This window comes from Anthonomus grandis, chromosome 17 (assembly GCF_022605725.1).
Source record: "Anthonomus grandis grandis chromosome 17, icAntGran1.3, whole genome shotgun sequence".
NCBI classification, from domain to species: Eukaryota; Metazoa; Arthropoda; class Insecta; order Coleoptera; family Curculionidae; genus Anthonomus; species Anthonomus grandis.
In genome coordinates, this window is record NC_065562.1 from 16105794 (window position 1) to 16129545 (window position 23752).

The window sequence follows — 23752 nt, forward strand, 5'->3', positions numbered from 1 at the left end:
ACTCAATAATAAAAATCAGCTGATGGTTTAATAGTGCACTAAAAGTAAACAAAACAGAACTTTTAATTAATTTTCCTCATAATTTCTCCTGTAGCCGCCAATATTCATCCGTTTTATAAATATTTATTACCGGAATAAACAAGTATGACGCACGTCGGTACGCCAGCCGCCACTCCTTAACAGGACATCAATACCACTTTTATTCCAATAAAACTCCCTTGTTGGATATCAAGAAGTCAAAGGTTACAACCAGCTTGAGTTAAAATGGCCCCATCGAAGCTATTCAAGGTAAAGTCGGACTCACAAAATGCCAGTACGAAAAAGGGAAAATTTCTATCCACCGAGCCGAGCTTTGAGTTCGCCACCAAACTACTCGGGAACTTAAATCTGTTGAGGCGAGACCAAAAGTTCTGTGATGTAGATATTAAGTTGGGAAACACAATATTTAAGGTAAGATCCTAGATATTTACTTATAAGATCATATTGTTCTGTTATAGCATTTATAGTCTTGAATTTGATTTTGTAACCTCACATACTCAAGAGATTTCCAAGGCAAGGGATTTCAGCTATAAGAGTGATCAAACTATTAAAAACCTAAATGAATATAAATTAATTTTTTATTTACTATGTAAAATAAAATAAAAGTTGACCTAAAGTAAAATTTAACCCCAACCACACTAAAATTATGAGATACCTAAAATTTATATGTCGCAGTCACTTATATATATTAGGTACAAAGTATGTCCAAATGATGTACTACTACATGCAAACAAATCTAAACTATCAGGAATATACATATTAAATAGGGACATAATTCTATTTTCAACAGCATGTTTTCCTATGTCCATCCTACCTGTATTTATATAAAACATACTGGTTTGTCCTCTGGCATGCACAGAGGCATGAAAGTTTAATAATGATAACATGGATTAATGGAGTTTATTTTATTAATAATTAATTTGTGGTCAAACCTTCAATCTAACCTGTTGTACCAAAGTTTGAGACTCAGTTATGTCACAGTTATTTATTAATTACATATGGGTTAACCCCATTAACAGCATAAAATTACAGTAAGTTAGCTGAACAATACATTGGTCGAAAAGTAAAAGAGAAAAGAACATCTGAATGATAATACAAATTAAGTACACATAAGACAACCTAAATGCTACAAAGAAAAACAATGACTAATTACTAATAAATATTTAAAATAGCTCATATAAAATGTGTAAAATCAACAACTGGTGACTTACTCAACAGAAACAACCAACAGACCCAACAAATGTTACTTGCCTACATTAGGATATACTATATACCTTCACTAATATTAAATATATTACAGTTAAAACTATTTACTAGTCCCATTGTATGAAGTCTGAATAGGAACATTGAAGTGAATCTGACTTTGAAGCAAGTTTGGACAATCAACAAATCCATAAATGACCCTATATACAAATACCGCTCCCAACATATCACAATGAACCCTAAGTGGAGGTAAAGACAAAGACTGTTCGAGAACTGAATAATCATGATTGTTGATAATGGTGTGAGTATGATAGGCACAATACTTAAGAAATTTATGTTGGTTTCACTTTAGAGTTTCTACATGAATTTCAAAATAGGGAGATGCATTGAACAATACTCAAAAATGGATCTGACCAGGCCACAATAAACAACCCTTGTGGAATCATTGTAAAAATACTTGCAATTTTTAATGATATAGCCAAGAAGTTTAGTAGCATTTACAGAAACAGTGTTAATGTGCTTAACAAGGTTAAGGTATCTCATCCAAAATAACCCCCAAGTCACAAATGGAAGTGACATACTCTAGCCTCAATTCTACAAACTCGACAAACGAAACTTATATAAAAACACTTTGTCTCATCTAAGTGAAGTTTATTTTTATTACACCAAATATGTAGATGATCCAAGTCAGCCTGCAACAAAGCTTGATCCTTTAAACTATCAAGAATTATCCAAAATTTCAAGTCATCAATTGATGACTATATTATTAACGAAAATGCTAAAAATTAAGGTATAATAATTCTTTCAGTTTAAGGATTTTTCTGATTTTTCTAGAAAAGAAAGAGCATATTTCAAGGAGCCTGTTAAATAAAAATCAAGCCAATTGAAGAACTTGAAGAAAAGTTATAGGGCAATTTACCCAAGGATATTTGACTTTTCCTGACCTACTAGGCATGACTTGTAAAAAGTTAAATACAATTGTTTCTAGCGCATGGATTGTGTTCAGCCTTTTAACAAAAGTTAAAAAATTATTCCAGATCACTTTTAATAAAAGAATCATGCTAATCGGACCAGTAGAAGGAAAGTTATAAAGTGATTTACCTAAGGGTACTTGACTTTCTCTGACACACTAGACATGACTTGCAAAAAGTTAAATAAAAAAAGTGTCTAATGGGTGGATTTTTTTCATTATTTTAATAAAAGCTGAAAAACATTCCAAGGAAACTTTTAATAAAAGAATCATGCCAATCGGACCAGTAGAAGGAAAGTTATAAAGTGATTTACCTAAGGGTACTTGACTTTCTCTGACACACTAGACATGACTTGCAAAAAGTTAAATAAAAAAGTGTCTAATGCGTGGATTTTTTTCATTATTTTAATAAAAGCTGAAAAACATTCCAAGGAAACTTTTAATAAAAGAATCATGCCAATCGGACCAGTAGAAGGAAAGTTATAAAGTGATTTACCTAAGGGTACTTGACTTTCTCTGACACACTAGACATGACTTGCAAAAAGTTAAATAAAAAAGTGTCTAATGCGTGGATTTTTTTCATTATTTTAATAAAAGCTGAAAAACATTCCAAGGAAACTTTTAATAAAAGAATCATGCCAATCGGACCAGTAGAAGGAATGTTATAAAGTGATTTACCTAAGGGTACTTGACTTTCTCTGACACACTAGACACGACTCGCAAAAAGTTAAATAAAAAAGTGTCTAATGCGTGGATTTTTTTCATTATTTTAATAGAAGCTGAAAAACATTCCAAGGAAACTTTTAATAAAAGAATCATGCCAATCGGACCAGTAGAAGGAAAGTTATAAAGTGATTTACCTAAGGGTACTTGACTTTCTGACACACTAGACATGACTTGCAAAAAGTTAAATAAAAAAAGTGTCTAATGCGTGGATTTTTTTCATTATTTTAATAAAAGCTGAAAAACATTCCAAGGAAACTTTTAATAAAAGAATCATGCCAATCGGACCGGTAGAAGGAAAGTTATAAAGTGATTTACCTAAGGGTACTTGACTTTCTCTGACACACTAGACACGACTCGCAAAAAGTTAAATAAAAAAGTGTCTAATGCGTGGATTTTTTTCATTATTTTAATAAAAGCTGAAAAACATTCCAAGGAAACTTTTAATAAAAGAATCATGCCAATCGGACCAGTAGAAGGAAAGTTATAAGGCAATTTACCCAAGGCTACTTAACTTTCCCTGACACGCTAGGCATGACTTGCAAAAAGTTAAATAAAAATTTTTCTAGTGCATGAATTTGCCTCAGTCTTTTAACAAAAGCTGAAAGACAACTCACAATTCTTTTATTTTTAATGGGTAGCTGCCAACACAAATAAAAAGAAGGAAATCAAAATGTTAATTCCTTTAAAATTGCTACCATTTGTTGACAACCCATGATGGTTGATCTTGTAATGGTTGAATGTAATAATTTTTTTTTGTAAACTGTAAAAACATATTATTTGTGACTATATTGATGTTTTCAATACAAAAAAAGGGAAATTATTTGATTTCTGTATTATAGGCGCACAGAGCAATCCTCTCAGCGAGCAGCCCATACTTCCACGCAATGTTCACCGGAGAACTGTGTGAAAAGAACCAAAAATGCGTGGAATTGCATGGGGTACATCCAGAAACCTTCGAACTAATCCTGGACTTTATGTATTCCGGAATCGTAACCGTAACCAAAGAAAACGTCGAAGACTTAGTGATAACTGCGGATATGTTCGAGTTTGTCGAAATAATCACAAAATGCACCTACTTCTTAATCGATCAGCTGCACGAGACTAATGCCATAGGAATTTATTTGTAAGCCAGTAGTTGTGATGGACTAAACAAGGGTTATAAGGGTAAATTGTAGGTTTGCCAGAGACCATAACATCCTGGAACTAAAAGTGTCTGCCATAAGGTTCATCGAGGAGTATTTCCCAAAAGTGGCCAAAGAGGAGGAGATTTACGACTTGGACAGGGACACTTTTACCAACTTTATGGCCTCGGAATATTTAAAAATCGATTCCGAATGCGAGATGTTTTTGGCCGCGATGAAATGGATCAACCACGACATCGCCAATAGGAAACAATACGTTTTTGATGTATTAAAAAAAGTCAGATTGCCACTGATATCGTTTAGTAAGTTAATTGAATCGAAGGAGGTTAAATTTATTAATTTTTTTTTATTAGCTTTTTTGGAAAGGGCCATAAACGAGTGTCCGGACTCAAGTTTGAAAATCGCCCTAAAATCGGTGCACGGGGACATGCTGAACCAAAAGGGGGCCCTGGTGCCTCTCAACGTGAAACCGAGAAAATGTGCCAAAAAGGATATTTACGTTATAGGCGGGTCCAAAAGGGAATTGCATAGCGTTTGGGACAGGGGTCTCGAAATGGATTATGTTAGTATCGAGAAATTTGATACTTTTACCAGGTAAAAAATGGGGATATTTTAGAGGGTTAAGTACTTAATAGATTGTGTTATAGCCAGACAGTAAACTAATTAATAACATTTTACAATGTTCACTGTTTTTGGATCTAAAAAACTTAAATCTAACAACTTAAGATGACGAAAAAAGTAATTAATCAATTATGAAGCTAATTAATTAGTAAATAAATGGATTCAGACTAACATTAAAAATTTTTCTAAATTTCTACTAATATACAAAAATAAATAGGTGTTAACCATATTCATAGATTTACAAAAATGTTTTGACACTGTTAATATAGACATTTTGCTCAATAAACTAGATAAAATAGGATTTTGAGGAATTACTTACAAATCTTAGCATCATATTTAGAAAATCGAAAACTTTACACACAAAAACTGTTGTCATAAGTTCAATGGCTGTGTTGTAATAAAATAAGTGTAAATACAAGTAAAACTTATATATATGTTTTTAAAACAAGAAGATAAACCAAACTGTGATATAAACGTGTACCTTAACAACGTGAGACTGACTGAAGTTCCAAAACATAATTACTTAGGTCTAAACTTATCAAATAATTTTAATTGGTATACACTAAAGGTGTAAGGAAAGTTTAAATAATGAGTCAAGACTTTTACCTTGCAACCGTTTTATCCTTTCGTATATCAGATACTTAATTTCATGCTGGGGAATCATATACCAGTTAAATGAAAATCTAGAACTCAAAATAAAGTTCACATTTAAATTAGATTGTTATTCGCCAATTGTAGAAGTGTACAATGCAATCAAATTATGGAATTTAAATATATCACAAGTGAAAAACTACCATAATCACAATCGTTCAGATCCAACCATGACTTAGTACTAAAACATGTAATAGCGTACCAAAGACTGGAAGTAAGAACAGATAATTTTAAGATCTATTTGCCATAATTTAACATTGGTATATCGATAAACATTCGACGTAAGTTATTATATATTAATATTTAAAAAAATATTTGTAAGGTTAAATTATGCTTGTATTGTATGCTTTGTAAGGAACTTTTCAAATAACAAAAACTAAAGTTATTAAGTCAAATAGGGAGTGTGACCCTTAAGACCTCAATTGATGTAATTTTAACTTGTAATAGCTCTCTAATTAAAATAGTTACAAAAAAGAGTTTTTTTTTAAGGGAATTATGTGGTTTGTAAAGAACTTTTCAAATTAAGCCTCTATCGCTTTTGGTCCCAAAGTTATTAGGTCATCTATTGTAAAATTGAGGCTCTGTTTCTGGGAAATATTACTGTATAAATAAATATTTCTTACATTTATACATAAAAAATTTTGTTATTGCAAAAGGTAAAATATTATAGATCTTAGGACCAAGGTAGTTAATTGATTTTAGGTTCAAATCTGTTATACTATTTGGTATTCTTAAGCTTCAATTTATATTTGTTTTAAATCAACATAGTTTCTTAGCAAGGGTTGGTGATACATGAAGAAACAAATACTCAAAACATATAATATAATAATAATAAACGCCAAATTATACATGATACAATTTAATAAACAGGTCACAGTTATATTCCAATAAAGCGGAAGTCTAGCCTATGGTTACTCAAACTGAACGTCTAATGGAGTATTTTAATCTTAATAAAAAAAAGATTTAATACCTTTGTAGTTTAGAGTAGTATAGAGACATTACATTAATTCTTAAAAGTCCTCGATTATTTATAAATTTCAATCCTTGAACTAGTGATCGTCCAAATCAAAATTCTCAATTTATATTTTTTTTAATTTGATACTTTAATGCATACTTAAATTCGCTTGTTTTAAATTGTAGGATATTGAAATGCAGATATATATAAAGCTTTTTTGAAAAATGCACATTTGTATTTAGGAATGAGAAAGGGATCATTTTCTTTATTTCTAGTCTTTATAAAATAGGTATTTGAATTGGTCTTAATCTTTATTTTAAAAAACGAAAAAATATTTTTTACAACTCATAATTTTATTAAAAAATGTACCCGGATGAAGGAGCTTTCTATTTGACAAACTTAACCACTTAATTTTATTGATTTTATGTGATACGTCACATTTCATTCATCAGTTTTCTTCACATATTTAATTTAATAATCATATTTTAATAAACTAAATATAAAACGGTAACACATGTTTTAAATTCCGTTTAATATACAGGTTGTTTCCTAACTACTTTTATGAAAAAAAGTTCCTATGAACGTATGTCGGGAGTTGCTTTGTTCCTGAGATACAGGGCGATGAAGGTTCAAAAAAATAACGGTATTTTAAAAATACTATAACTATCCTTAAACCGATTTGGTTTAAATTTGGTGCAGTTATTTGAAGTTATAAGACGCTTATTTAGCTGTAACTATATTGAAATTATTAGGTCCAGTGGCGTGTCAGTGGGCACCACATGCTTATTGTTGAGAAAAAAACAAGGCCAGTAATTAATTGTTTTGCAGCTTTTTATTTATTTTTGTATTTAAGCAACTAAAAATACAACTTTTTCGTATCTTATCTTATTATCTTCACATCTGGCTTTGTTTTCGAGAAAAAAAATTTAAAGTATCTTTAACTCATTTTAAAAATTATCCATGGACGACAACATGAAATAAAAACCAATTAATTCGATAAACAATTTCGACCTTAAAGTACATGAGTAAAATGTCCACCTTTTGACACCTTTGACTTTTTGGTCTCATGTGTCTTGTTTACTATAATAATAAACATTCAACTTCTACGATTTTTATTATCAGATTTTTGAAATACAACAAGATAACAAATACATTGCTTCTTATGACAAATAATTGGCAAGTCCATTCAAGTACCTCCTTTGTACCTACCTGCTTTGGAGATCAGCTGACAGTGATAGAATTGCTATAAGTAAAATTCAGCTGTCAATTAGCAGTGATTCATTACTCCATCATGAATAATTTTACTAACCATGAAATGACCGACATGCACTTTATTTATGGATTAGCAAATGGAAATGCGGAAGAAGCACGAAGAATTTACCAGGACAGATATCCTAACAGAGTAATTCCATGTGCAAAAACATTTAGAAAACTACATGCAAGATTATGTGAAACTGGGAGTTTTAATAAAAATATGGGTAGTGGAAGACCAGAAACTATAACTACGCCTGAACTGGAAGAAGCTATACTTGATGCGATAGAAGAAGATCCTTCCAATAGTATCAGGAAGATTGCACTGCAGCTTGAAGTTAGTTCAAAAACCGTTTGGAAAGTTCTGAAAAGAAACCTCCTGCATCCATATCACATACAGCGTGTACAAGCTCTACTGCCTCGGGATTTTCATCCAAGATTAATGTTTTGCAGGTGGTTGATTCATACGATGGCACACAATAATAATTTCCTACCAAATATTTTATTTACGGACGAGGCAAATTTTTCAAGAGATGCTATTATTAACTTCCACAATGATCATTTTTGGGCCGACGAAAATCCCCACGTTATTAGAGAAACTCATTTTCAGCAACAATTTTCGCTGAAGTTTGGATAGGAATTATTGGTGACTACCTAATTGGCCCATTTTTTTACCGGCAAGATTAACAGGTGAATCCTACACGGATTTCTTGCAACACCATTTACCCACTTTATTAGAAGAAGTACCCCTACAAGTAAGAGTCAACATGTGGTTTATGCGCGACGGGGCTCCAGCTCATTTCAGTGTTCTTGCTCTTCAGCATCTCGACGTCATCTACCCTAATTGCTGGATTGGACGTGCAGGACCTCAAAATTGGCCGGCTCGCAGTCCTGATATGAATCCCCTGGATTACTATTTATGGGGCCATCTGAAGGCTCTTGTTTATAAAACTCCTGTTCTAGATGTGAATGACTTGAGGAATCCGATAATTGTCAATTGCAATATCATAAGGGATACTCCAGGTATTTTTGAGCGTGTCAGACACTCAATGACAAATCGTTTGCAGTCGTGTATTTTATCAGAAGGTGGGCATTTTGCTCATTTACTTTAAGGTCGAAATTGTTTATCGAATTAATTGGTTTTTATTTCATGTTGTCGTCCATGGATAATTTTTAGAATGAGTTAAAGATACCTTAAATTTTTTTTTTCGAAAACAAAGCCAGATATGAAGATAATATAAGATACGAAAAAGTTGTATTTTTAGTTGCTTAAATACAAAAATAAATAAAAAGCTGCAAAACAATTATTGGCCTTGTTTTTTTCTCAACAATAAGCATGTGGTGCCCACTGACACGCCACTGGACCTAATAATTTCAATATCTAGTTACAGCTAAATAAGCGTCTTATAACTTTAAAACCTTAATAACTTTAAAAACTTTTTAACCTTCATCGCCCTGTATCTCAGAAACAAAGCAACTCCCGACATACGTTCATAGGAACTTTTTTTCATAAAACGACCTAACGACGATTCACCCTTTATAGTTTCGTACCGTAGTTAGGAAACACCCTGTATATTCGTATTATCGTTAAATATATATTTAATCAACGATTTCTTAGTAAATTTTTGGTTTTGGTATATTTATCAACCATATATAGTCAAAGTATATTTATTAAAGAGTAGAATACACGTATATATGATAAAATTATATCATGTTTAAATAAACAGTGATATTAAACAAAATATTGAATATATATTTTCTGCAAAAACATTGTTTTTCATCAATACACACCTTACCCCCCACCCGACCCAAACATTTGCCCAGAAAGAAATTCCTTTGAAAGATCACCGTTTTTCGTCCATAATATCCAACATCAATCAATCAATTAAATCAATAGATGCTTTGTCATAAAAGTAAATTTGTTGACAAAGCTGTAAAAAATAAAAACATATACACAAACATGTAAAAAGGCTATTTAGCATGCTATGGTCCATCATCCTAAAGGCATTCTGCTTCCATGAATATGCTTTACCTATACCGGTAAAACCAACAACATCCCCATTCTTCAGAAATACTCCTCCAAGACTCTGAACCAAAAAATACAAAGCTAATGTAATGTCAAAAGTATCAATATGTATAACACAAACAGATATTATTCACTCCCGAAATATACAATTTTATTAAATGTAAAACTGTAAAAAAAAAATGAATCACAGAAATAAATTAGGCGAAATGATATGGTGTAAAAAATATAAAGAATATACCTAAGTCCTGCAAGAAAAAGGTAAAAATGACTAAAATCTATCCGACAAAAATTCAGTTATTTCATAATAGCCCTTTGCAAGGGCTGCCCAAAACAAGGTTCATAATAGCACTGTTTTTGTATTAAATATTTATTAATATACATATATATAATTATATTAAATTTAAAGAAACAAACTGTGTTATTAGATTAGATTTTAATGACGAAACCAGTTGTTATTCATGCGTATTATTTTGGAAAACAATGATTTTTTGAAAACAATTTCTTACTGGTAAGTTGTGTAGGGTGGGTGGGGGGGTTTGGTTGGGGTAATTGCCTGAGAAAAAAATGTTTTTTAAGAAAATTATAAATGATGAAAAAACCTTAAGGTTTTCAAGTAAAACGTGAAAAAAACCTATTTTATTTCTCGAAAGCAATGCGTACACACATAAATGGAAATTCAGTTTTTTTAAGATAAGTCATTAAGTTTTGAAAAAATGTCAGTTTTTTTTTTTGTTATTTTGTGAGCAGTTTTTAGATGAATTTTTGGACAGAAAGATTTTTTCGTGGAATGGTTTTAATATCTTTATAAAGTAAGATGATTTAATTTTTTTCTTATATCCTACTAAGTCTGTTATTATTCCATTATCCAATGTTTACATCAAATTTCAATTTTAATGATTTGATCTAGAAATAATTTCAAAGTAGTTATTTAAGCCTCTATTTCAAATATTTTAACGAAGTTTGTAATGACGCTTAAATAATTTATTATGGTTGATTTTTTAACACAATTAGAGGAAGAATGATGAAACTGTGATATTTTTTGTGAATTGTCAATTTCAAAATCCATCAAAACCACGTGAAAATTTGTTTTTTTAAAGAATTTATGTTTTTTAATATTTTATTTTTATTAACATGTTAAGCAATGTTATACTTGTGTTACAATTTAAAATATTCTTGGAATGTGCTGAATAACCTTCTGATTTAATTTTCTACGCGCGAACCTTGAATGTTTAAAGAATATTTATTTCCTTTTTAAATAATGTTCACTACATCACCTGGGAACGTTCTTAATATGTACTTACTCTTAACTGTAGTGTATTTTCTTTAATTTCTCTTTTTTTCCTTTTTTTTCCTATTAGAAAATGGACCAAAGTACCAGACATGCGCGTGAACCGTTTAGTACCAGGAGTGGCCTCCCTTAACGGTTACATTTACGTCGTAGGCGGAGAAGAAGACTCCAATATTCTATCCAGCTGTGAACGGTACATTTTCCAAACGATTTCCAACTTCAATTTGCCCATATTTTAACTTTTAAGGTACGATCCGGTGACGAAAATCTGGACCGAAGTCGCCAGTATGCTGATATCCAGATGCGAATTCGGTCTGTGCGCTTTGGACGGTTTCCTGTACGCTATAGGCGGTTGGGTGGATACGGATATTAGCGGTTCGATTGAGAGATACAATCCCACTCAGGATAGTTGGGAAGTAGTCGGGAATTTACCGGAGCCCAGGTTTAGTATGGGATTGGTGTCTTATGAAGGTAATTTTATTTAATATCTTGGTGAAATTCAGATTTTTTTAAATGAAATTAAGCCTCATAATTATTAGGCTAAAATGTAATTTAAAGAACTACTTATTTTTAACATTGAGTTTCGCGACGCCTTTTAGCCTTAAGCTGTAAGCGTTCATTTACTGCTTCAAAATGATTTGTTTGTATGTCTTAATAAAATTGGTCAAAAAAGACCATTCAACGCATTTCAAAGTATTTTTTTGCATATTCCAGGCATTTGGACACATTTTCCAACCGTTCCTTCAATTTTATTTAGCATAACATCGTTTCTTCTACGTTCTACTAAAATGTGTCTCTAATATTTCAGGGTTAATTTATATGGTGGGAGGATGCTCTTTGAACCAACGAAACATGCAGGATCTGATGAGTTACAATCCGGTGAGCAAGGAGTGGCAAAAGTTGCCCTGTATGTCGGTCGCACGGTTCCAAATGGGCGTGGCCGTCCTGGACGACTATTTGTACGTGGTGGGCGGTACCCATAGGCAGCAGGTTCTCAGTTCGGTGGAAAGGTATTCGTTTAAAAAGGTGATTTAAATAAAAGTGAAATATATACGGGAATATTGAATAGCTCATTTATTGTCGTTCTGTCTCTTTTTTTTTTAGAATAAATGGGAGACGGTGCCCAGTATGAAAATGGAACGTAGCGGACCAGCTGTTTCGGCTATAGATGGTTTTTTGTATGTTATAGGTGAATTGGTGTTTTTATTATTATTTATGTCCTTTTTTTAAAAGTTTTTTCACCTGTAAGTCTGCATGTGATTGATCTATCTAATCATATTATCGTGGTGAATTCTTACAGGAAACACACGATTCTCAGCTCCTCTAAGCATACATACAATTATTATTTTTTGTATGTTGCTGTATTAGATATTAGCCTATTTAGTCCCCCATAATCCAATTAATTGGCCCAAAAAACAATGAAAATTATTAAACTATAGTGTTAACAAACGAAAAGGTCCAGTGCATTTCATAGCATGCCTTTTACTTGGCTGTTTTCATGGATATTCTTTTTATTGATTTGAGAAGTATTTTGATCTCAAGCCTAAGCAACAACAATTGCTGTGGAGGGCAATTAACATTATACTATTTTCTTTAAAAACTAGATATATTTAAAATCGAATAACGTCTCCTTTCTATTTTTATATTAACATAATTTATTCTACAATACAAAATATATTAAAATAGCCCTTTTAGACTCGAGTAAATTTTAGATAAAACTTAAATTAGTTAACCCTGATATAGTCTATTTAAAATGAATTCGAACGGCGCTAAAATTGGGGAACGGTCAAGAATCCACAACAAGGTACTAAAAATAAATAAACAAAATATATGTCTGGCCACGGAATCACCAGGCTCCGGACCGTTCAACGATCAATTTTTTTGGCAGAGAGAGATACGCCGATGAGAGCGCAATATCGTGTAACAGACGAGGAAAAAGACTGCGAAGTCGAGCTCGAGGGTTTGATTGTTGGACGGGCCGTGGTTTTACATGTGCGGGCGGCTGGGGATGATATTTTATTTCTAATTTCTATTATTTTATATTTAAATATCTGTTTGGCAGGTAGTAAGAAGTACTTAAAAGTGAGCTCCCTTATTGTCGTTTCTTTATCTCTTTATTCTGTAGTTTTTGGCAGTTCTTTTTATAAGCTGTTTTTTGTTCTGTTTTTGCTGTTGTTGTTGTTGCTGCTGTGTTGCTTTTTTTGTTGCTAAATACGTTTTTTTGTCGTTAATTTTCGTAAATTATACGACCAAGATGGCATTGTGGAGACCCTTTGATGTGTCAGGTAACGAAGCTGAAGGGCCGGAACATAACGAATTTTTAAATAAAGACCTACATGTTCAATCACAGCGGCTAATATTAAATATTTTTAATTGCTTGAAAAGTGAAATGCCTGAAGCCGCACAAAATCAAATTTTAACAAGAATTTGTGAGCTTACTAAGCTGGCTCGTACCACCGTTTACAGTGTGATAAAAGCAGGAAATGTCATTGATAATTCTGTAAAATGAAAAAAATTTGATAAGAAAAATTGATGATAGCGACAAAAATGTTATTCGTCGATCTATTTATCAATTTTATAGTGAAAACAAAATTCTATCATTAGAAGACATCCAAAGAAAGCTACTAACGGATTATCCCGACTACAAATAAAAAAGTCTTGCTACATTAGGTTGTGTATAGTAGAATGTGGATTTAAATATAAAAAGTTAGATAAAAGGATGGTTATTATGGAATCTCCTCGAATTGTAACATGGCGACACGAATATTTAGAAAAAATAAAGGAAATAAATACCCATAGCGTTTACATCAAAAAATCTCAAATAATTCCACAAAAAAGGATGAAATTCTTAAATTTATGGAAAGCAAAAATATGAGCATTCCACAAAAAGCCACACAGAAAATTTTATTAGAATCCATAAAAAATGAACATTTTAAAAAGAATACGTTATCGATAAACTCTGTGAGACAAATGGCCACACCGTATTACGTCAGTATTTTTAATCCCATAGAGATGATTTGGGCTACTTTAAAGGACCGAATTAGAAAATATAATCAATCTCCAACGAACGATACTTTCGTATTAGAAACTATAAGGGCAGTTGTAGAAGAAATTAATAAAACATACATATGGACGAATTGTGTTCGGAGTGTTATTGAAAAAGAGAATGAGTATGGTATTTTACTTCATGTTAACCCTATTATTATAAATCCAAGTTTGGACTCCAATTTCCGAAGATTCAAACAGTGATTTTTGAGTTTTTTTATAAACATTTTAATTACTAAATATAATGAATAATAATAAGTTTATAAATCCTCGTATAAATCATTTGAATTACATTATCCATACATCGCTTAATTTTACTGAATATAACTAGTTTTTATCTATACAGGGTACCTACCTATTCAAATTTAAGTTCAATATTATGCTATAACAAAACTACTAAAAAAAGTATATAAAATATTAGCTAAATAATTAAACATGCGTAACATTACAGGCAATAACTATCCTAAAATAGAGTGATTTATGGCCATATGCACCGTTGTCTTTAACTTACTGATTTTACATGTAAAATCGAAGGCTTAAGCGTAAAGCGGAGCTTAAATACCACGGTGCATATGGCCATTAAAATTTTAATAAATATAACCAATTAATGGATTTTTAAAATATTTTAAGAAATAATAGCTCTCTATTTTTTGCACGCCTATGCTTTATAAAGAAGATGCCGCTTATTCATTGTGATTTGGTTTTTTTGCTGTTCGAATTCATTTTAAAGGTGCGAAAACTAATTTTTTTTTTATAAATATAAAAAAATTTCTTCAGTTAACTATTAAAATAATAAAATGAATAACCCCGTTTCTTTTCAAGCCATATCAATTTGCAATACTCTTTTTGTAATGTAACCAAAATGCTTACTTAGCTTCAGCTTGTCTTCTATTCATGTAAAACAGGACTGTGTTGATGATTTTGACAAATGTGTTTCTTGTTTCGATAGAATCCTTAACATATCGCCCTAAGTTAAATTTGTGCTACTTCAAAAAAGGTATATGTGGAGATTTCAAAGTATTAATTACAGGAATGCCCTACATGGTTAGATTGCTAGAGAAAAAATTTTAAAATTCAACTGATTAAATTTCCTCATGGTAATAATAATTTGAATTTTTAAGTAGGTAAATTAATAGTATTGGTCTAAAAGCATATAATATATCGATGGTCAAGCGCACAAATGTTGTAAGTGCCAAATTGAAATTATCGAGAATTAAACAAAATAAATTTATGGTTTTATAAGATTAAATTTAGCGCTTATTTGTACATATTGGCCTGTAATTTTTTTTTAACGATAAGTGTCCTTTCCAGTATAAAAATGTTAGTTTCATAAATATTCAATAAGGGAAACTTTAAAAAAAATTAATTTTTATTCACTTAACTCATTTGTACAAACTGAATATACACATTTCTTACAAAAACAAATACAACTGTACATTATAGTAAATGGGCATTGATAAACATAAATACTACCAAATCCAAAAAAATAATAATATTGAGCAACTAGTAATAATATTATTAACATAAAAAAAATATAAATTAATCCATGTCTGAGTCTGATGGAACGGTATGGATTGCTAATTTTGCGGTAAACAATACCGCAAAAAGTTGAAGGAATGTTTTGAATACAATCAGTATAGTCTTCTGGAATAATTTTTCTGCCAAGCAGATAAAGAAGATCTTTCTTTTTCTTTTCTGATACTGCAAGTCGTGATTTGTATTTGCTTTTTAGTTCAGAAGAATTCAAATCAGTTTATTGACCCGAGCGCCTTCTGTTAACTGTAATATCGAGTTAAAAAAAAATCAGAACATAGGTCATATTTATATTGTATAATAAAGGGTTTGCTCTTTTCCAAGCGTATCCATTTTATACGCATCCACGAAACTTTCTCTCCATTAGTGTTTACGGAAGTGTTAATAATAACACCGTTAGTTAGTTGTTGTCAGATTTTCGACTTGGTAGGGTTTTGGTTTTATTCTAGCAGTAGATATTAGTAGACACCATTCTCGTGTATTATAAATGTTTTTGTGAGCTCTCGCTCGTTCGATTGTGGAGTGCACGGAATCTGCTTCCTGATAAGAATGACCAGATTCCATAAATTTAAGGTCTATTATTTTAAGATGATCAATTTTATTAACTGCGTAAAGCATCGCTGTAGTCACAAACTTGTTGCGATTCTGACCACCAGCAGTATCTGAAAAAGATGATGAAACTGCTCAACTGTATTAGGCAAGCTTTGTATGTACTTTAGAAGGCATGTACCTATTTCTGAGCTTCCTTTACTAGAGTCCATAAAATGAGAGAATATGCCGGAATATGCGTGTAAATTCAGTTTAATTTGTGTTTACCTACTTTTTTCTTCCAATTTTGGTGTGTTTTAATTTAAAGACTATTATTTTGTGTGTGTTTGTTACTACTAACGTATTAAAGGTAAGAAAATGTAGTAGTTTTTTTAAAAGGTATCTTACAGTGCAAATTAATAAACCAAAAGTGCAACTCCAAAGAAACAAAGAATTTACATTAACTTTATTTTTGAAGTTTTTTGATTTTATTCATATTGTCTGTTTTTTTTTTCAAAACATGTAAAAATAAGAACGAATGGTTATTCAAATCATTTAGTTAGTTTATAGATCTATGTAAAATATTTAACTGTTTTGTAGATGTCGCCAAAGAAATTAGGTACGAAAGGGCAAATAATACATAGCCAGGGAAGAGAAATTATTGCCAATGTAGCAGAGTTTATGCATAAAGAGGCAGAAGAAGGATTAACTATTTCTTTAAAACGCTTTAGGTAAGTTATCCAACGGTTAAAAAATCACAGATAATTAATTATTATTAAAATAATGTAACATTTAAATAAAATATTATTTACTTATAATTAACCTAATAAATTATTAATATAACAATATAGATATTTTTGTGGCTGTTTAAAATATGAAATATAAAACAAAATTAGGTATACAAAACAGCTACATTACTGTTTTTTATGATATAGTTTTTATTTCTTTGGTAAAATTAATATACAGTGCTTTTCTTTGAAGTCCCCCCCCATTTATTTTTTGAACGGGTCAAAAAAAATTTTTGAAACTTGGCATAAGTAAATTGGTCTATAGATACTATTTTTCACTGTAAACTAGGTAGTGATAAATTCCAAGATGGCGGCTGGGCGACATCTTGAGAAAAAATTTTAAATAGAAAGGAATTTTTACCTATTCAAAAATCATAAAAATGTAAAACGTTAAAATAAAAAAAAATACTTTTTTATTAGGCCGCCATTTTGAAACGGGTTAAGATATGGGTCTAATATTTCAGGGTTATAAAGTACTCATTGAGGCCTTTAAAATGAGGTACCACACGACCCCCCTTTCTATTTAAAATTTTTTCTCAAGATGTCGCCCAGCCGCCATCTTGGAATTTATAACTACCTAGTTTACAGTGAAAAATAATATCTATAGACCAATTTACTTATGCCAAGTTTCAAAAAATTTTTTTGACCCGTTCAAAAAATAAATGGGGGGGGGGGGGGGACTTCAAAGAAAAGCACTGTACACATACATATGTATATAAATAAATTTTATGTTACGTCTTAGAGATTTTCCGATTACGTTTAAAAATCACAATATTAATATTCATATAATTTATACATCCTATATTATTTCCAGAGAACGTACGTTGGCTGCTACAAAAATATCGAAAGTTGCCTACCAAAAATTATTGAAGGAGTCGGCCAATATAAAAAATAACCCCTCTTGTTCATTCAGCAGTCCAAGAAAAAAGAAATCACGTATACTTGACATTACTTCGACGCAACTTAAAGAAATTAGGAGCATAGTTAATGATTTTTATATAGTGGAAAAAAGAAGGCCTACTCTCAAGTGTACGTATTTACCTTTATTGTGCTTTTTTAATTTTAATCCTATTTTTTATTAGCAGTAATCCTACAAAAGATCATTGACCGATTTATTATTCATGAGCCTATGAGTATACCTTAGCAAAACTACTAAAGAGCATTGGATTTAGGTATGTATGGTTCAACCATATTTATATTTTGCATTCGTTTGTAATATTACAATTTTTATCTAGTCTTAGCGTTCATTGAAAAAATACTAAAAAGAACCCTGAAAAGATATGCATATGATATTTTCATTCATATAAACTTAAAACATAGAAAATTAAAAAAATATTTAAATTAAGTTCAAATTCTTAATTGCGCTACCCATAATATAGCTATTACAATTTAGCATAAAATTTTATTTATTTATAAATACACACCTGTAGGATGCATAAGCATGTTACCTGTAAGATAAAAAAAGGTATGACCCTGGTTAATCCACTCTTTCCTCTTAATTGGACATATTATTATATTCTTCTCCTTAATGTTCTACCTAACTAGAATATCATTTTTAAAATTTTACCTGTGTCTCTTTATTTATCTTGAATTTTATTGTTAGGGTTATGAGTTTTTTAAAATTATATGTACCTGTTAGATGTTAATATGTATATAAATTTCTAACTTCTAAACATTGTTTTTTAGATGGAAGAAGACAGATGATAATAGAAATGCCTTGATGGAATCATATGACATACGTTTGAAGAGAATAAAATACTTAAAACAAGTTACCGAATTTAAAAATCAAGGTAGAAATATAGTGTATACTGACGAAACCTATATACACAGTAGTCATACTTCTGACAAAGGTTGGTTTGACGAAAGCCTAAGCGGTATACGAAAACCCATTTCAAAAGGACAGCGATTAATCATCGTTCATGCTGGAGGAAAAATGGTTTTGTTAAAGACGGTCTACTTATATTCCGCTCAGGTAAGATATAAAAAAATATATATTCTGTGCTTATTAATTTCTTACTTATAACATTTCAGATTCTAAAAGTGGCGATTACCATGACGACATGAATCATGAAAATTTCATGAAATGGGTGGAAACCCAATTACTTCCGAATTTGCCACCAAATTCGGTCTTAGTTTTGGACAATGCATCATACCATAATGTACAAGTAAAAAAGAATGTTACCTCTCCCTAAGGAGCATAATTTAGAACATGACGAGAAAATGACAAAAACGGAACTTTATGAAATAGTTCTTCAAAATAAAAGATTTTATCCGATAAAGTGCAAACTTGACGAACTAATGGAAAGTCACGGACACTCAACTTTGCGTTTGCCTCCATACCACCCAGAATTGAACCCCATTGAAAAAATCCGGGCCACTGTTAAAAACTGGGTAGCAAGCAGGAACAGAACTTTTAAGTTAGCAGATGTAGAAGCTTTGACGAGGCAAAAATTTGCAGAAGTATCTGTCGATGATTGGAGAAACATTTGTGACCATGTCGACAAAATTGAAGACAAATATATAAAAGATCATAATCTTTTTGATGAAACTTTAGATTCCCTAAAATTTACGGTAAACACTGGCTCATCAGATGAAGATTTGGAAACGAGTTCCGACGAATCAATTATTAGCAATGTGGACATTTTGTCAGATAGTGACTAATTTAATAATATGAATATGTATTATATACCGTAATAATATTATGTAGTGTTTTTATGAGCAGTAAAATTTATATACCCTTATGTGGAGTTTTATTTTTAATATCTTTAATAGCTGAAGAAAGAAAAGAAATAGATGTTTTAAAAGATATTTTAAAAATTAATTTTTGTTTTAAATATTTTTTTTTATATTTTAAGATTTCAACTGATTTTTTAACAAAAGTATTTCAAAGGGCATAATCTTAAATGATGATTACATTAATGAATATCAAATAATGTTCGTATCATAATGAGTATAAAAAAAAAACATATGTATTTCTTTAACACGTATCGTAAACGTTATTTTGAGTATCTAAAGTAATATATGTATGTAAGGCTAACACTTATATCCACATACGCATAAATAAAGCAAAGAAAAGTTTAAATTTATTTAACAGTATTTTAAACCCCATTTATTTAATAATATTTTAACACAATACACCCCCGGCACTGATTGTTTAGTCATAAACTATCTGCTAGAATTCTACGCTTCTACGCTTAACGATAGCCAGCTTAGATGCGCGAAGTCTGACGTCACCGGCATATTCTCTCATTTTATGGACTCTACCATGGGTTTCATCCCACACATAGCAATAACCATCACGTGTCGAACTGTCATAAATCTGACAATCACCAGCATGGGGAATAGGCAAAATAGCCTGAAGGTCAAAAGTAATAGCTCTAAAGGTAACACCTTTTTCTGAAACAGGTTTTTTTTATCTCGCTCTTTCATGTCCATGGATGCTTTTTCTCGTTTTTTATGATTCTCGTAATCTTGTCTAAGTGGATCTTTGTCTTTTGCCGCCAAAAATGCATTACAAACTGAGCACTGGTCTTTTTTTGGTTTATAAAAAGCCAGGGCAGGGTCGAAGGAGCGAAATATTTTTTCATAGACAAACTGAGAAACACTTTTTAAATTTTGAGTTGCACACCAGTCTTTATAAAGTCGATACATTGCCGAAATGTTAAGTTCAGGAGATAGATATTGCTTAGGGAAATCCCTCCTGCAATAGTGCGACTTAATTCTCGGAAAGGAATTGATATGGTCTTTTACATGCTGTTTGTCTTGATCAGAAGTAACATTGTGTGCTTTTAAATCCTCCCTTCTATCATAACCAACGTAAAGGCCAGTTTCACTAATTGATTCTGCACATTTCTCTACACTTCGATGTGATATAGCAAATGTAGCGAAAAAAAATTTTAAACACACACGATAAGTGTTATTTTCTTTCTTTGAACTGGTACATTTTCCATTAAAGAACTCAAATGCATTTTTTGTCGCTTATAATTGGCTAAGTTATAATACTCTTTGCACATTAATTCTCTTTCGTTTTCCGAAAAAATTGTGCTACATCTGTACCGACACTTGGAGCAATCAACAGTTTTCGGTTTAGTTTTTTTTCTGCAAGTTCTTTTCCAGCACGGTTTACGCATTTTTTTCCACTAAGCCTTAGATCTTTAACAACAGATCGTTTCCAAAGAGCCTTGTTTGCCTTTTGACGTCTTCGTTTTTTTGGAATAACATCCTGGTGGTTTTCGTCCTCTGTTTCAGGATCAGTTTTATCATGTTCTGATGGTTGATAAGAGCTTCCAGAACAAGCAAAAGGATCAGATTCATCAGAATCAGTAGCACTTTGTGCAGTATCAACCTGATAAACGTTGCTGTCAATATCCATTCTAGGCTCTTCATCTAAAACAAAAAAAAGCCAGCCATAACATACGACATACTCAAGAAACTTTGAGACAATTTTCTAAGGTATTTTTACATCATTTTTTACCTTTATTGGACTGCTCTTAGCCCTGAGGGCTTGGATCTGAGGGCTCTTTATTAGGAGGGTCAATATTAAAATGTAAATCCATATTATCTAAAAATACCAGGAAATTTAAAAACAAATATAAATGCACTAAAAAAATTGACCATAATTTTAAGACCAAAAGGTTATTTCTGATTAGGTATAATACTTAAATGTTTTATTACCTATAGCCAATGGATAAAGGTACATAACTCTGGTTAAACTATAATTTAAGAGTTAAGTAAATAAAATTGTCCTCAATTTATTCTTTTCTGGAGTATGTATGTAAGTAATTTACTGGCGAGAAGATAATATACAAAATTTTGATTAAAAAAAAAACCTTGAAAACCATGTATTGCTTAATATTACATACAATTATTATTGAAATTAAATGTTGAAAAATCTTATAAATTATTTTATAGATCAATACTTACCACTTCGCCTCTGAACTTGCTTCAAAGCCTCAAAAATTTTTTTAGTACGCGAACCCATTTCATGTTATTATTACTATGACGACAATGTACAAATATATGATCATATACTGCGATTTACTTTGTATTCTAATATAATAATCATAAACACCAAAAGTAGCACACGCCTTGCCGGTATAATAAAAACAAAAAACTAATCTCAAAATCAGTTTCATAAATATAAAACACAAATGTGCTAAATGCGCACTAAACACATGCTTGCCATGCTTTAATAAAAAGTACAAAGGTGATAAGTGCATTTGTCACATAAATTATCTATAGAATTCAGAGGCTATAAAAACATAAAGTATATAAAGCAAATCATTTTTGAGAAATAAAATTAGTTGGAGAGATTATTGTCTCTCAATGAATTACTATTTAAAACTGTTTCTTTTTTGCATGTTTGTGCATTTAATTTTACCAGTCTTGTTATTTTACTGCTTATTTACAAGTACATCCGTAAAATATTAAAGATATAGATTCCTTTAAATATATGGCACATGTAGGTGTCTACTGAGACTCTATCTAATGTTTAGGTTATTTTTAAAGGAATAGTTATTAAGCATCCTTTAAATTTTGATACTATATAACTAAATATAGAAAACTGTGCATTTAGTTTAAAATTCGACGCTTAAAATCGCAATTTCTTTAAAAATTCACCCATATAATTAGAATATAATAGATTTTTTTTTAATTCCATTCATATTTATCATTCAAGTGATTAAGTCATTAAAAATAGTGAATTTTTTCTTACAAAAATTCCAGGTGGATCCCAGACCCACGCGACCCCATTCTACAGCGCCCAATGCACCATATCGGCGGTCGAATGTTACGACCCGTATAAAAACACGTGGTCCGACTGTCCGCCCCTTTCGGAAACGAGGGCGGAAGCGGGGGCGGTCGTTATATGATCTCTACAAACCGTCAAATAAATTTAAAAAAAAAATGACACAAATACATCTCCCTCGCACACACACACACGCAAAAAATTAAACAAATAAAGGCGAAGGTTCAACAGGTAACAATAAGGTTTCCCAATTTTGTTTTTTTTTTGTACTTTTTTTACATCCATTGGGTAGTACAAACTGTGCATCGAACGTGTAATCAATCGTATGTTAGACAAATACTCATTAGGGTACTAAGCTTTAGTATATAGTATGGAAAAAATGTGTTATAAAGTAGGTCAGGGGTGTTGTTATATTTTTTGTTGGCAAAAGGTGAACCAGAAAGGGTTTTTCTAAGGGTACTTTATACCACTGTTATATAGTAGCAATTTTAGACAAAGCAGGAATTATTACTCCTTTTTATGGGGTTAAACGTTCCTTTAATAAACCAGCTACTTTCTTCTAGGTACCAAGATAAGACCCGAGAAGGTTTTGATGAAGTAATTTTTGATTTATTCCAGGCATTTGAAGACATAATTGATTTCTTCCAGGAAGTTGATGTTACTTTTGATTTTTGCGGAACAAAATGCTCCAACTCAAGGGTTTTTGGGAAGTACCTTCAAATGCCCGGAAAAAATTAATATGTCATTGGAAAACCCCCAAAGCTGACTTCAGCTGCTTGGAAGTAGCCCAAAATGGCCTCACTTACCTGGAAAGAACCGATAGCAACTGCTTGAAAACATGAGAAATTACTTGGAAAGCATCAGAAATTGTATCAACTATTTGGAAAAATCCAAAAATGGCTTCATCAACTGCCTAGAATAAATGATAAATTACTCACAAAACATTATGATAAAATTATTCTAGGAAGGTGGTTCTTGCTGTAATATTCTTGGTATATTTTGAAAACAGCCCGTATTATACCTCTGACCTTAGTATAGTCTAGTCCATGTTTTTTAGAATATTTTTTACCAAAGAACTATTGTCCGTTAACTGACTTCACTTATTATTTATTGCGGCATTAATAAAAACCATTTATAAAACGTATTGTTGAATAATATAATAAAAAAACTACTTAAAAAAAAACACGGTTATTTTCTTACATAACCCAAATAATATTAAAAATTATCAATTAATTATACG

General features: G+C 31.2%; 1 protein-coding gene and 1 long non-coding RNA gene across 3 annotated transcripts; both read left to right on the forward strand.

Moving 5' to 3' along the window:
- LOC126746449 (actin-binding protein IPP) lies at nucleotides 1–23695 on the forward strand. Its single transcript, XM_050454707.1, has 9 exons — nucleotides 1–450; nucleotides 3778–4061; nucleotides 4114–4382; nucleotides 4434–4674; nucleotides 10943–11065; nucleotides 11120–11343; nucleotides 11681–11898; nucleotides 11977–12061; nucleotides 22491–23695. The coding sequence occupies exons 1-9, from the start codon at nucleotides 265–267 to the stop codon at nucleotides 22634–22636; spliced, it is 1776 nt and encodes a 591-aa protein (XP_050310664.1). The 5' UTR covers nucleotides 1–264; the 3' UTR covers nucleotides 22637–23695.
- LOC126746455 (uncharacterized) lies at nucleotides 12068–19507 on the forward strand. 2 transcript variants are annotated; one of them, XR_007663898.1, is made up of 6 exons: nucleotides 12068–16348; nucleotides 16579–16709; nucleotides 17581–17795; nucleotides 17852–17938; nucleotides 18453–18738; nucleotides 18798–19507. It is a non-coding gene; the product is annotated as an uncharacterized LOC126746455 (long non-coding RNA). The 2 variants fall into 2 exon arrangements; XR_007663897.1 differs by having other exon boundaries at nucleotides 12068–16709.
- Nucleotides 23696–23752: the final 57 nt, after the last annotated feature.

What these genes read in the sequence shown, in the direction of transcription:
- LOC126746449 (XM_050454707.1), top strand. Translation starts at nt 265, where the DNA reads ATGGCCCCATCGAAGCTATTCAAGGTAAAGTCGGACTCACAAAATGCC. An exon ending in GGGATTGGTGTCTTATGAAG is followed by an intron (nt 11,344 to 11,680) that starts GTAATTTTATTT and finishes CTAATATTTCAG; the next exon opens with GGTTAATTTATATGGTGGGA. An exon ending in TGGTTTTTTGTATGTTATAG is followed by an intron (nt 12,062 to 22,490) that starts GTGAATTGGTGT and finishes CAAAAATTCCAG; the next exon opens with GTGGATCCCAGACCCACGCG.